This window comes from Pseudoliparis swirei, chromosome 19 (assembly GCF_029220125.1).
Source record: "Pseudoliparis swirei isolate HS2019 ecotype Mariana Trench chromosome 19, NWPU_hadal_v1, whole genome shotgun sequence".
NCBI classification, from domain to species: domain Eukaryota; kingdom Metazoa; phylum Chordata; class Actinopteri; order Perciformes; family Liparidae; genus Pseudoliparis; species Pseudoliparis swirei.
In genome coordinates this window covers 14831551-14846796 of record NC_079406.1, presented here as the reverse complement: position 1 = coordinate 14846796, position 15246 = coordinate 14831551, and the positions used below count along the sequence as shown (strand labels likewise).

Here is a 15246-nt window from a genome sequence, read left to right as displayed (position 1 = left end):
ACCATTAAAAAGACATTAGTTGACGAAAAATACAAGTTGGTTAAACTGGGAATATGTATTGTGTTGGGAAGTGATAGATAGATAGACAGACAGACAGACAGTTAGATAGATAGATAGATATTTAGATAGATAGATAGATAGATGGATAGATGGATAGATCATTGTTTCTGCCCTGATGCAATCGGACTGTGACCTACATTTGAGCAATGCATGTCCCTCTAGTATGAAACTGCTCAACCACGAGCATGAGCGAATACTGACACATATCACAGCAGTATATTTCTTCTCCGTGTAGCTACATCATAATATTCACACAATAATGTCTATTTATTTTTAGTAGGTCACAATAATGCCTGTTCAAATACAATATTATAATACTGTCACAGAAAATAACATTCTGCACGTCATGATATTGCATTATTTAGGCAAGGACTGAACATCAGGATGATTAATATGCATGTAGTTTAAAACCTCGAGTAGAATCACACAACACACAAAAATAAGAGCAACGGAGCTGCCTGCTCCAAAACTTCAGCATAAAATCTTAGTCTTGACTGAATACAGCTAAATACAGTCTGTGTGTACTGAAAATAGATGCATTGGAAGAGAGCAAGAGTTAAAAAAAAAATGAATCTCATTATTGGAAAGATGTGATTGACTGAGTTTGTTGATCTTTAAGATTTTTTTTTTTAAAGGGAAAGGAACATTTTCTTACCTGCTGGATGGAATTTGATGTGTTATTCAAGGAGGGCACCCAAAAAGAAAAGAGAAAAAGGTAACAGTTAGTATGAGTCCTATAAAATAAATCTGATCTTGTCATGATTGTTTTTACATTATTAGGCATTGTACACACATCAACAGTGCATTATTGATTCATACAACAGTTTGATCTGGTGTTACATCAAAGTTCAGCACAAAGCTGTCTCATTCTTGACTTACTTACTTCTTCTTGGTAAATAATAATAATGTATTGTCAACCAAGATAAGAGCTTCAACCGGGTCAGTTCTGTTCTGCTCACTTCAAGAATACTGACAGCAAACCAAAATTAGAGCCCTGTTCTTCCTTCTTTAATTGATTCTTCAGAAGGCAGCTTTGAGTGACAACTGGCAGAAGGTTTATGTGACAAAATGATACCAAAAGTAGAATGCAATACTTAAGTGACAAGTTGACAAGAAATAAGAGAGATATATATCAAAATACACCAATATAGATGAATGCAGCAGGATTTCCTAGAATTACATATAAAATGTCTCAGCAGTTTTCCAACATTTCATCCCATATTCCGCACAATATTTCTCCTTATGAAATTACAGAATTAATTAATAATTACAACTATATGCTTAGACTTACATACTTTTCTATCATTCTCTATTTTGTTCAACCAATGCTTAAAACAGTGATAAGGTAACCCAGATTAGAAGATACACAAATGAAGCATTGCTTGTTTTTCCACCTCTTTCCATGACGGAAATTAGGAGCACAAAGGAGCCTGCAGCTGTAACACGATTCAGCAACTGGCATGAATTCACATGGGAATTATTATGATGAAAAAACCTCTCTGCTTCATAAACATGAAAAAGTCAGTAGCAGGCAGGTCCACACACACACACACACACACACTCACACACACAAACCGAGAATCACCATTATGTTGTGTAAGACTCAAATCTATGCGTGCTGATCCACACTACAATACCTTTCAAGATCCATATAAAAAGCATTTTGTTTGACAGTGCTTTTGACTTTAAGTGCTTTGTTTTAGCAGTACTATTTTATCTTTAGTTTCTTACTATTTGATAACTGAAACATGTATGTGGCTTAATACAAAGAGGCTTTGGAAATGTCTAATTGACACGTAATGTAAAAGAACAACATAAACAACATAACGATTGTTTGTATTGTTATTATTAGCAGTATGGCAGTTATGTATTGGAGATGTAAGAGCATGTTTTACGATAAAGACATGCATTGAGTCTTTGTGTGAACGTTTTATTTTCTTGTGAAGAGTTGCTTTGGATTGTTGTTGTGATGGCCATTCATTTTGGTTTGGACTATGTTTATGTCCTTTTCATGTTCTTTGCAAAAGGTCATGGGCAAATGGTGAAGTAAGACACAATCTTCTCTTCAAGTTTAATTTTTCATTAGTATACACTCATGGTCAGTTGACATATTGTTCAATTCATAGCATAGTGCAAAGGTGTTATTATGTCTCAGTCACACAAATAAATCAAGTAATTTAAAATACAAACATAACATGGCATTATCAACTTGGCTGCAGTTAACTGGACAATGAATAAAGGTGTGAAGAATGTTTTACACAACAAACATTAACAGCGACAAAGAGAAATATACCAGGGACAAAGCAATACTACTAATAGCTATAACTACAGTTCTTCAACTGTGTTGTTCTCATAAAATCAGAAGATAAAGTGATAAATAGAGTAGTATAATAATAATAAATAATACAAGTATAGTAATACCATGCATTTAACACAAACAAGATAAAGAGAGAGAATACTAACAGATTAGAGTAGACTAATTAGAAAAAGGCAGGTAAACAAACCACAACAAATAGTCCGCTGAACACTTTTTTTCAATCCTAGATAGAAAATACAATACAAAATCTCAAAACACCAGATTTAAATAGTATAACTAATTTATTTGTTCTAATATGCTTCTATTTTCGAGAATATTTTATAATATAGCATATATATATCCGTAGTCAGGTGTTTCGGGATGAGGTTGAGTTTATAAGCAAAACTCTAAGAGCATTACAAAACATATCCAACCAGGCATCGACTGCATATTCACGCACAAATGCAATGCTAACATATTTGGGACGAATCATAATTCAGCGCATTGGAAGTATTTTACAACATCCTTAACATTAGTTTGTTATGGCCAACTCTCATTTGATAACGTAACAAGGATGCGGTGCACCTGCCCTCACCTTCAGACTATAGCCTGCCTCAGTGTGTTTTTTTGATAGGCTGCGCTTCTTTGCTTCAGTGTGTCAGTGTCAGTGCTGGAACCGAAACGAAAGTCACCTCTCCACGACCCCGTGGTCAAGAAGGAATCATACCGCTCATCTTTTAGCAGGGTCCCACAACGGCTTACATCCGTGAAAGGGGGGAGGTAGATTGTGGGGAAAACGGGGAGACTATCCATAGTGGACCGATAGACATAACTACGCCTGCAAAGCTTACAATAAAACACACCACTGATTAAGATTATTAAAAGAGAGGAAACGGTTGTAAGAGCGATAATTAAATATAATGTCAAATTGTCGTTGTGCTGTGACTCATCTGCAAACTCAAAGAGTTCGTTTAAAACAGGCAGCCCATCGCCAATCATTACGTGGACGGTAGCGGTGGACAACAACGGCTTGAAAAGAACGAGTGTTTCTGGTTACGGTCGGTGAAATGCTTCTGAAGCTGCGTTATGTGTCGGAAGACTTTCCAGCGGTGGAATCTCACGTGCAGAGCAAGAAGCACAGAGACTAGCGAAGGCCGCCAGCAGCCCGCGGGGCTAGCTCCTGCTGCGCCGCTAGCTCCTGCTCCGCCGCTAGCAACAACGTCAACGCTACAACGCTGGAGGTCACCGGAGGAAATCCAGCGCCGTGTAACAAAGAGCTCTGAACCAGACCACCGCGAGCAGACAACTGGACTTCATGTGCGCTATTGGTTACAGTTTTTCTCAATTTCTTAAACACATTTTTTGAAAGCATGCCTCGTTTTCTCAAAACTCTAAACACAAATCCCAAAACCACTCACACAAAATGCAAAACCCTTTATATCTCCTGCAAAATGCAACTTTGCTTTCAAATGACAAACACAGCCCATTATATGAGTAGACATTCTAAGCATCGATTGAACACTGATGTGCTCAATGGAAAACACTACGATGAAATGGGAAAACACCAGTATGAAGGCCTTATCAGGAGCATTATGCCTTTTCATGTCCAGTGGTACTGTACGCTTTCTCCTGTTGTAAAATATTGTAAATGTATAGTGTTTTAACTCAAAATATAAAACAACACACAAATATACAACAAAAATGTTTCTTTCTTTTTTATAATTGTTTCACAGAATAAACAATAGAAAATAGACAACAACAGTCAACAAAAAAAGAAAGAAAAGTGTAAATAAAAAAGGACGAAAAAAATGTGTCTTCGTCCTGTCGTCGGTTCCTGTCTGGCCACAGGACCTCATCAACATCCTCCTCCTCTTCCACCTCTTCCTCCTCCTCGTCCTCATCCTCGTCCTCTTACCCTTACTCCTCTGCCTCTCTTGTCTCCTCTACCTTCCATGTTTTCATCCATTCTTCTTCAAATCAGGAGGTCACCTGTGGCCCTTATATTGCTAAAGCCTTGATTCCAAATTGCACAACAGCCATGGAAATGGAAGTTTTGCCAATTGAATAGCAGTGTGTTCTGTCTAAACACAAGGAGGTTTTGGCATTGATGAAGTGTGCAAAGTAGAGAGGATGGTGTTTAGTGTTTTGAAGAAAGTGTGGCTAACAATTGAAATCTGTGTTTAAAGCAGATACTTGTGTGTTGTATTTTGAAGAAAGTGTGGCTAACAATTGAAATCTGTGTCTAAAGCAGATACTTGTGCTTATAGTTTAGCAGAATTGGTTTAAGGAGTTGGCACATGAGTTACAGGTTGTGGTCATTGTGTTATAAGTTCCAGTTTTTGTGTGTAATCAATCGAGAAAAACTGTAAATGACCATGTCCAGTCAGGATTCTGGAGCATAGCTCATGGGCCATGACACTGGCCAGGACCTACTTCAGCATCTCAAAGTAAGTCTGCCATAAATATACAGTATGTATTAACTATTCTCTTGTATATGAGTATGTGTATCATATAGTTAAGCTTTACTCATGTGTCAAGTTAATAACAGCTATGGATAGGCGCACTACACATTAATTAGACTAATTAAAAATAGATTTAGAATGGTAGTAAGTAGAGTGGTGTTTACCTGTCAATATGTCTGTTCACAGGCTCAATGGATGGCTCGCATTGCTTAATTTGTAAAAATAGTATTCATTCATATTTATCCAGTCTCTGTCTGACATTAATCTGAAGTGGTGGTGTCATGAAGAGATGTGTTGACTGTTGTATGGCTAATGTCTGCCTTTTTTTTTTTTTTTTTCCAAGAGATTGGACCAAATGTCAACTGGAAGTTTTTTTATTCATACAGTTTGAAAAGGATTGTTTTCCTAGTATATTCACAAAAGCTCAGGAATAGACGTATGAACCTGTGCATGAAATCCATCACATAGAGACATGAGAACTCTCACTCACTCACACACTCACTCACACACACATACATTCTATTATGTAAATTCATTTGCATTTTAAAAGCAGCTGGAATTGTTATTTATGTTATTTTATAGATTTTTTTGTTAAAAAGGAACTATGTTGCCCGTATTTAAAAAAATATATTTACTTGATGTTATAAGCATTTGTTCATGTGACCTAAATGTTCTGAAAATGTTGTATTAATAAATATAATTTACAACAGCAATGATATTTTTGTGTTATCCTTTCGCATTACACCATACCATACTGTTCATTTTGAACAAACATCAATGTGTTTCGATGAATGTATATTTCCACTTTTGATTTGTATTTCCATCACAAGTTAGGTCTTAAATTTTATTTAGACGTGGTCTTAAAAAGTCTTTAAAAGTCTTAAATTTCACTTGTTTATTCCAGTAGACACAATTCCCAAATTATTTCCCTGATTTTTCCGGGTACCTGCTCTTTTTGTTTGATGAGAAGTAAATACGCCTGTAAATAACCCCATGAAGGGTTTATTGTTTTGAGTTGTTTGACTGTTTAGCATTTTCCTTATTGATTTTGATGTATGCCTTTTATATTGTATTGTTTGAATAAATATAGACGTTTTATACTACTTCCGCTGAACAGATACATTGGACTTTTATTTTGAAAGGTTAAAAGGAAGCGCACTTTTTTTTAGGTTAAAATGCGAACGCTATGGTATAGATTACGGACAGATGCACATTTTATAAAAAGTTGAACAGTTGATTGGACCCGTATGAGGCTAACTCTGTTAAGGTGGTGATGAGGTGGTGATAGTTTACGTGTTTTAATTAATGTATTGTCATCTAAAGAAAGAAAATAAGGGAGTGTCACCATAGCAGTAAATCTTCACGCAGGGATCCGTTACAACGCTTAATGCTGTCATAATACGCAGGCGAGACAACGTATAAATAAGACTAGATGACGCTTTTTCCAATTCATAACAGCATTGTAGAAAAGAGAGACAACAAACGGCAAAGATACGTTGATTAGAGACGTATTTGTAATTGTAATAAGTCAAATACAAACGTAATCTGGAGAGAAATACGTTTCAGTAAAACGTAATTTGGAGAGAAATACGTTTCAGTCAAACGCTACTGCAAATTGCAATTTATGTCTGGGGGAACGTACTTTTTGTGATACAGGGTTGGTGTGTGTGTGTGTATGTCTGACTGTGTGAGAAAGAGAGAGCGAGAGAGAGAGAGAGAGAGAGAGAGAGAAAGAAAGAGGTGTATTTGGCATTTGTTTCAGAAAGAAAGGCTATGACTCTTACAAACCACCAGTATACGTCTAAAAACGTGCATAACACTAGGTGAATCAAGGCGATTGAAATACACAACACCTTCTTGGACCAACTGTTGCTCTTTTCTGAAAAATAAAAATGAATGAACCTCTCTTGCAATTACAGCACCAAAAAGATATAAGTTGCATTAGATGAACACTTTCGATAGAAAATAATAAATGTTAAAACAACCATTGGAACATAGCAAAGACAACATGCAAGACCAATCACTTTAATAAATCCCCCAAAAAACAGGCAGCTGTTACTAAAATGTACTTGACAGAAACTAGATGGATAACATTTGATGAAAAGTCCCTCATTCTGTCAACATGAACTTTCTAGACTGACTTCATGAAACTCACTCTGTATTTTAGTGAAGAACATAAGTTGAGAAAAACGACACAAAACCAAGCCTCAATCCCAATAGCACAAAAGCCACACAGGAGACACATGTGATTCATGTTATGAATAGAATAAAGGTCATTCAGAGCATCTTATGAAGTATAAAGAAATTTAGCCAAACTATTTTTTTTAAGATTATTAAATTGCAAAACAGCACCAATGACAGAGAGAAGCTGTGAGAATAAAATTCTGGTTGAAACCAGTATATGCAACTGAGAGAACTTGCATGAACAAAGAGACAAGTTGGCTGCTTTCATACCTCAGGAGAATCATCACAGTCTCCAAACGTATCAGCGAAGTCTGATGGACTTTTCCTCAGGGTCTGGTCAGCAGGCAGGGTATTGTCATTGTAAGAACTCACGAACTTAAAGTCACTGGTTCGAGAACCTGTTGTCAGGTACGCGTCATAATTGTAGGTGCTGCGTAAAGTTCCTGTGCCGTCAACGTCGGCGTAATTAGGAGGGAGATACGCGCTGGGGATGGCAACGGCTCCATCAAACAACAGTCTGGGCTTTCTCCTGCGACAGAACCTCACACCCAGGATGATGATGATGAAGGTCAGAAAAAAGGTGGACACGGACACCAGCGCGATGATCAGATAAGAGGTCAGTTTGGAGTTCTTCTCGTCATAAGAAATATCCTTCAGTTCTGGCACCTCAGCCAAGTTATCAGAAATAAGTAAATACATGGAGCAGGTGGCAGAGAGAGAGGGCTGTCCGTTATCCTTCACCGACACAATGAGGTTCTGTTTCATGCTGTCAGACTCAGAAATGTCCCGCTGGGTCCTGATCTCTCCGGTGTGGAGACCGATAGTGAAGAGACCCGGATCAGTGGATTTGACTATATGATAGGACAGCCAGGCGTTCTGCCCGGAGTCCGCGTCCACCGCGATCACTTTGGACACCAGAGAGCCTCCGTGAGCAGCTTTGGGGACCAGCTCGGTCATGAAGGAGTTGCCCTCCGGGGCGGGGTACAGTATCTGAGGAGAGTTGTCATTCACATCCGATACGAACACACTGACGGTCACGTTGCTGCTGAGCGGAGGAGAACCGTTGTCTCTGGCCATCAGGTGCACTTTAAAACTCCTGAACTGTTCATAATCAAACGACCTCACAGCGTGCATCACCCCCGTGTCTCCGTTAACAGAGAGATAGGAGGACACCGGGGCGCCGTTCACCTCACCAGGTAACAGAGAATAAACCACGGTACCGTTTTGTCTCCAGTCGGGGTCTCGAGCGGTAACGGAACATAAAGTGGAGCCAGGTTTGTTATTTTCAGTCACATAAGCGCTGTAGGACTGTTCCTCAAACACAGGTGGGTTGTCGTTGATGTCTGCTACAGACAGCTGGACAGTTTTAGAGGAGGACAGAGGTGGAGAGCCCTCGTCAGTGGCAGTGATTGTAATGTTGTAATCAGACTCTAGTTCACGGTCCAGTTGTCCTGTGGTCACCAGAGAATAATAGTTTTTAATAGAAGGAACCAACTTAAAAGGGACGTGTTGCTGAATGGAGCAGCGGACCTGTCTGTTAGCCTCAGAGTCTCTATCCTGCACATTGATGATGCCCACCTCTGTACCAGGTGGGGTGTCCTCTGCTATTGGATTTGTTAGGGATTTTAAATTGACTACAGGTGCGTTGTCATTTGCATCAGTGATAGCAATTATTATTTTAGCATATGATGAAAGCCCTAACCCATCTTTTGCTTTAATACGTATTTCAAATGATGTCGTAGTTTCATAGTCAACAATGCCAATTACTCGTATCTCACCGACTTTACGGTCAAAACTAAATATCTTCTTCACTTCATCAGTAACATGTCCAAAGTCATAAGTGACGTCACCATTGACACCCTCGTCTGCATCAGTAGCGCTCACTGTGACCACTACAGTACCAACAGGGGAGTTTTCAGTCAGACGTGCTTTATAAATGGCCTGGCTAAACACTGGGGCGTTATCATTAGCATCCAGTACAGTGACGTGTATGACGACAGTACCTGATCTCCGAGGAGAACCTCCATCTAAAGCTGTGAGGAGTAAACTGATCTCTTTTTGTTTTTCACGATCAAGCTCTTTTTCAAGAACAAGCTCTATTGTGTTTCCATCAGCAGAAAAAATGAAATTATCATTATTTTTTAGGCTGTACTGTTGAACTGAATTCTGTCCGACATCCGCATCGTGCGCCTCTTCAATCACAAAACGAGCTCCACGGACAGCCGACTCTCGAATTTCTATCTTGATCGATTCTTCATTAAATTGTGGGGAGTTATCATTAATATCTTGAATGTGTAGATTAATCCGATGGAGCTCGAGAGGATTCTCCAGCACAAGCTCGTGCTTTAGGATGCACGAAGCCTTTTCTCCACAAAGCCCCTCTCGGTCAATCCTGTCCGCGACGACCAACTCTCCGTTATGCAGGTTTATGTCACAGTAACGTGTATCAGTCCCATCGGTGTCAATGCGCGCTCTTCTGTTGGAGAACGCGGCCCTGTCGAGCCCCAAATCCTTGGCGACATTTCCAATAACTGATCCACGTTTCGTCTCCTCTGGAAAAGAATAGCTCATGTCTCCAGATGCGACGTGCAGAAAAAACAGGAGGAAATAGAAGCCGCGCGCTGGACGCCAGATTGTTTTCGAGTCCAACATCGTAGATTGGATCCGAGCAAGTTGAGGAATGAAACGAACAATACCGTTCAACCACAAAACGCACAAAGCAACAGCGAGTCCCGAGTGATTGTTCCTATTCTGACACACGAGCACAACGCTGTTCGTGCACACTAAAGGATAGAAGAGTTCAAACATCTTAAGGCTGGTAAAGAGCGCCACCGTGAGTCAAGGCAATCCAAAACACTCAAGATCCTAAATAAAAGGGAACACTTCAAATGCCCTGTATCCTGCGTTATATTTAAGTTCATACATGAATGAAACAAATTCTGAACAACTATGAATAATAAGCACTCTTTGAAACTTCAGTTATCTCTAAGATTTAAAGCAGGAAATAATAGAGAAACAAGCAACTTCAAAAAATAAGTATTTATGCATGAAATGCAGCCTGGTATTACGGTCGAGGCTATGAATGAATATACTAATGTTAGCATGTATAATAAAATAACTGATATATACTTTTCAAATGGGAGTTTTGTTCCAGTATCCAATATCTGTGTTTCCTCCCCCATGATGCAATGATAACCTGCATTAGTGTTCAGGATATAATGACCCTAACATGTTTAGCCTCACTGATTGCAAGACGAGGTCAGAATCATGGATTGTTCATCTTTCATTTAATTGTTTCTACTGTTGCTTTATTCATATTATTTGACTGTATCCTATACGGCCAAACACTGTTGTGAATGAAGTCCAGATATGTTTGCTTACGATAGTTATCTGAAGCTGGATAATTAATGGTGAATCTAAATTCACTACAATCCATACAACATGTTTTACACATCTACCGAATTATGAAAGTTAAAAAAAGTTGTTCTAACTAATATTTGTTGTTACAATGAGGAAACCTTTACAAAATTAACACAGGTATACGCTCCATTTAAATTATTAAACATATACATGCATTTAACGGTGTTATCATCATGTTGATCAAAATGTAGACTTTTTAAAGTTCAATTGGTTATTTACATCACATAACAGACAGAGTAGTGGAATCAAATAGTTGAAAGTGTGGAAAAAAATGAACAAAAAGTTCCTGAAATGCATGTCAGAATATGTTCAGCACCAAGGACAGAGACATGAGTTGAAAACAGTGAAGCTTTCACAACACAGAGACACGGTGTGTGTGTGTGTGTGTGTGTGTGTGTGTGTGTGTGTGTGTGTGTGTGTGTGTGTGTGTGTGTGTGTGTGTGTGTGAGAGAGAGAGAGAGAGAACGAGGGAGTGTATGTATGTCTGTATGTGGGTGTCTGACTGAGTGTGTGAGAAAAAGAGAGAGAGAGAGAGAAAGAGAGAGAGAAAGAGGTGAATTTAACATTTGTTTCAGAAATAAAGGCCATGACTCTTACAAACCACCAGTATATGTCTAAAAACGTGCATAACACTGCATATAGGTGAATCAAGGCAATTGAAATACACAACACCTTCTTGAACCAACTGTTGCTCTTTTCTAAACAAATTAATTGAATAAACCTCTCTTGCAATTACAGAAGATATAAGTTTCATTAAATAGAACACTTTCTATAGAAAATAATGAATGTTAAAACAACCATGGCAACATAGCAAAGACAACATGCAAGACCAATCACTTTAATAAATCCCCAAAAAAACATCAGACAGCTATTACTAAAATGTTCTTGACAAAAACTAGCTGCATAACATGTGATGAAAAGTCCCTCATTCTGTCAACAAGACCTTTCTATAGACTGACTTCAAGAAACTCACTCTGTATTTTAGTGAAGAACATAAGTTGAGAAAAACGACATGCAAAAAACAAAACCTCAATCCTAATAGCACAAAAGACACACGAGACACATGTGATTCATGTTATAAATAGAATGAAGCTCATTCAGAGCGTCTCATGAAGTATAAAAAATGTTGCCAAAATCATTTTTTTAAGATTATTAAATTGCAAAACAGCAACAACGACAGAGAGAAGCTGTGAGAATAAAATTCTGGTTGAAACCAGTATAGGCAACTGAGAGAACTTGCATGAACAAAGAGACAAGTTGGCTGCTTTCATACCTCAGGAGAATCATCACAGTCTCCAAACGCATCAGCGAAGTCTGATGGATTTTTCCTCAGGGTCTGGTCAGCAGGCAGTGTGTTGTCATTGTAAGAACTCACGAACTTAAAGTCACTGGTTCGAGAACCTGTTGTTAGGTACGCGTCATAATTGTAGGCGCTGCGTAAAGTTCCTGTGCCGTCAACGTCTGCGTAATTAGGAGGGAGATACGCGCTGGGGATGGCAACTGCTCCATCAAACAACAGTCTGGGCTTACTCCTGCGACAGAACCTCACACCCAGGATGATGATGATGAAGGTCAGAAAAAAGGTGGACACGGACACCAGCGCGATGATCAGATAAGAGGTCAGTTTGGAGTTCTTCTCGTCATAAGAAATATCCTTCAGTTCTGGCACCTCAGCCAAGTTATCAGAAATAAGTAAATTCATGGAGCAGGTGGCAGAGAGAGAGGGCTGTCCGTTATCCTTCACCGACACAATGAGGTTCTGTTTCATGCTGTCAGACTCAGAAATGTCCCGCTGGGTCCTGATCTCTCCGGTGTGGAGACCGATAGTGAAGAGACCCGGATCAGTGGATTTGACTATATGATAGGACAGCCAGGCGTTCTGCCCGGAGTCCGCGTCCACCGCGATCACTTTGGACACCAGAGAGCCTCCGTGTGCAGCTTTGGGGACCAGCTCGGTCATGAAGGAGTTGCCCTCCGGGGCGGGGTACAGTATCTGAGGAGAGTTGTCATTCACATCCGATACGAACACACTGACGGTCACGTTGCTGCTGAGCGGAGGAGACCCGTTGTCTCTGGCCATCACGTGCACTTTAAAACTCCTGAACTGTTCATAATCAAACGACCTCACAGCGTGCATCACCCCCGTGTCTCCGTTAACAGAGAGATAGGAGGACACCGGGGCGCCGTTCACCTCACCAGGTAACAGAGAATAAACCACGGTACCGTTTTGTCTCCAGTCGGGGTCTCGAGCGGTAACGGAACATAAAGTGGAGCCAGGTTTGTTATTTTCAGTCACATAAGCGCTGTAGGACTGTTCCTCAAACACAGGTGGGTTGTCGTTGATGTCTGCTAAAGACAGCTGGACAGTTTTAGAGGAGGACAGAGGTGGAGAGCCCTCGTCAGTGGCAGTGATTGTAATGTTGTAATCAGACTCTAGTTCACGATCCAGTTGTCCTGTGGTCACCAGAGAATAATAGTTTTTAATAGAAGGAACCAACTTAAAAGGGACGTGTTGCTGAATGGAGCAGCGGACCTGTCTGTTAGCCTCAGAGTCTCTATCCTGCACGTTGATGATGCCCACCTCGGTACCAGGTGACACGTTCTCAGGTATCGGGCTAGTCAGTGACTTCAAAGTGATAGCAGGAGCGTTATCATTGACATCAGTTATATCTAATATCACTGTACAATACGAGGTAAGACCTGGTCCATCTTTTGCTCTTATTCGCAATTCAATGGAGGTCTCAGTCTCATAATCGATAGAGCCGACTACTCGTATATCTCCTGTCTTATGATCAAGTGAGAACAACGAAACATGGTCATCAGAAACATGATCAAAATTGTACGTAATATCACCATTGGGTCCCGCGTCTGCGTCGGATGCACTCACTGTAATGATGGCGGTGCCTGACGGTGCGTTTTCAGGAAGACTTGCTTCATAAACAGCCTCACTAAACACTGGGGCGTTATCATTAGCATCTAGTACAGTCACGTGAATAATCACAGTACCTGATCTCTGAGGAGAACCGCCATCTATAGCTGTCATAATTATTTTTAGTTCATTCTCTTGCTCTCGGTCTAATTCTTTTACCAAAACTAATTCTGGGTGCTTCCTTCCACTACCCCCCGTTTCTACATTAATTGTGAAATGTTCATTATTGTGTAACTCGTAGCGCTGTACAGTATTTGTACCAATATCTGCATCATGAGCTTCAGTGAGTGAGAATTTAGCTCCCCTGGCTGCTGATTCGCTTATTTCAAATGAAATCAAGTCCTCACTAAACTGCGGGGCGTTGTCGTTTATATCCTGTACATGAATATTGATGCGATGAAGCTCTAAAGGGTTTTCCAAAACAAGCTCTTCTTTTAAAACGCACGTCGCTTTCTTGCCACAAAGACCTTCCCGGTCGACCCGGTCAGTAATAATCAAATCCCCGGTGCTCGGAGTAATATCACAATACCGCTTATCATTCCTGTCTGTGTCAATGCGAGCTTTACGCACGGAGAGTGTGGCAATCTCGAGACCGACGTCTTTGGCGATATTTCCAATCAGAGCGCCGCGTTTCATCTCCTCTGCAATGGAGTAGCTCACATCTCCATATGCGAAACGCAAGCTGATGAAAAGGAAAACACAAAAGCGCTTCATAGAAAATCCTCTGTGCACCGTATATTCCATGATCGACGCGTTCATCCTTTCCTGGACAATTATTTCAAAGTGATCAATGACGGTTGTATTCCTCGTTGTAATTAGTGGTCTGAATATAGTCCACAGAGTCCTTTTGTGTTGCCGTTAACCGACAGACACACCGCACCACGATAAGGCTTTGCAATGGAGGAAACGAATGGATGAAGCTGCGGACATGTTCGGCCTTTGTTGGTGCACAGTGACACCACGAGTTTAAATCCGTTATAGCACTACTAAATTAATAAACAAGTTGACAACTTCGTTTGCCCTATCAAGTCAAAACATAATGCTATTCACTCATGTTCGGTTTATCATAACCACACGTTCGTTCATGTTACTACCATAAATGACCGGGCTGTTGTGATTCACTTGTCAATTGTATACTTGACATATCTGTATAGTTCCTGTGACATCTATCGAAATGTTTTCTGCGTTGTGTGCTTCATAAGCTAAAGCAAATTCACTCTTCGTAATAGTGTAAAATGCACTCAACAGTAACAATTGCTGCATAAGATTAAATAACCAGTCACAATTTAATTAAAAGATGGTAAATAGTGTTCACATACATTCTGATGAACTGAATAAAAAATTGAAGCAGAAAACTGCACTGTAAACCCAAACTAAATACAGTAATGGTATAACTACACACACAGTACTCAGCAATCATCTCTTTGGCATATTTTGAGATTAGAAACTAGCATGACTCAATTTAACATCGAGACGTAGAAATTAAAGGTGTGGGTGAATGAATTGCACTGTACTGTAAAACTGATGAATGGGGACTTGTATATTGATTTGTTCCTCTTACATTTAATTTTTAGAATTGTATGAGAACGGATGTCCTGCATGAAATGGAATTCATATTTATTTTTCTTCACATCTCCATTTTACTGAATAAAGATGGATCAAGTAACAGTGATTCATCAAAGTTATTTGATCCGTCTTAATTCAGTATGTGTTTACACTCTTCTTAACCCTTGTGTTGCCTTAGGGTCATTTTGACCCGAATCAATATTACACCCTCCCCCCGCCTTTGGGTCATTTTGACCCGATTCAATGTTTCACCCTCCTGTTACCTTTATATTTACTAACATATTTTACCCTTTGGGTTCAATTTGACGCCAGCAATTAAAACATCCAGA

General features: G+C 39.7%; 1 protein-coding gene across 2 annotated transcripts in view; it reads right to left on the bottom strand.

Moving 5' to 3' along the window:
• Positions 1-14100, bottom strand: part of LOC130209877 (protocadherin gamma-C5-like) — a 202819-nt gene extending 188719 nt beyond the window's left edge. The window contains exon 1 of one of the 2 annotated variants that reach the window (XM_056439782.1): positions 11696-14100. In XM_056439782.1, coding sequence (XP_056295757.1) covers positions 11696-14095 — 2400 coding nt within the window. In that variant the 5' untranslated portion in view covers positions 14096-14100. Of the gene's footprint in view, positions 1-7272; positions 9709-11695 lie in introns of those variants that run through there. The other variant, XM_056439785.1, reaches the window with a different exon arrangement.
• Positions 14101-15246: the final 1146 nt, after the last annotated feature.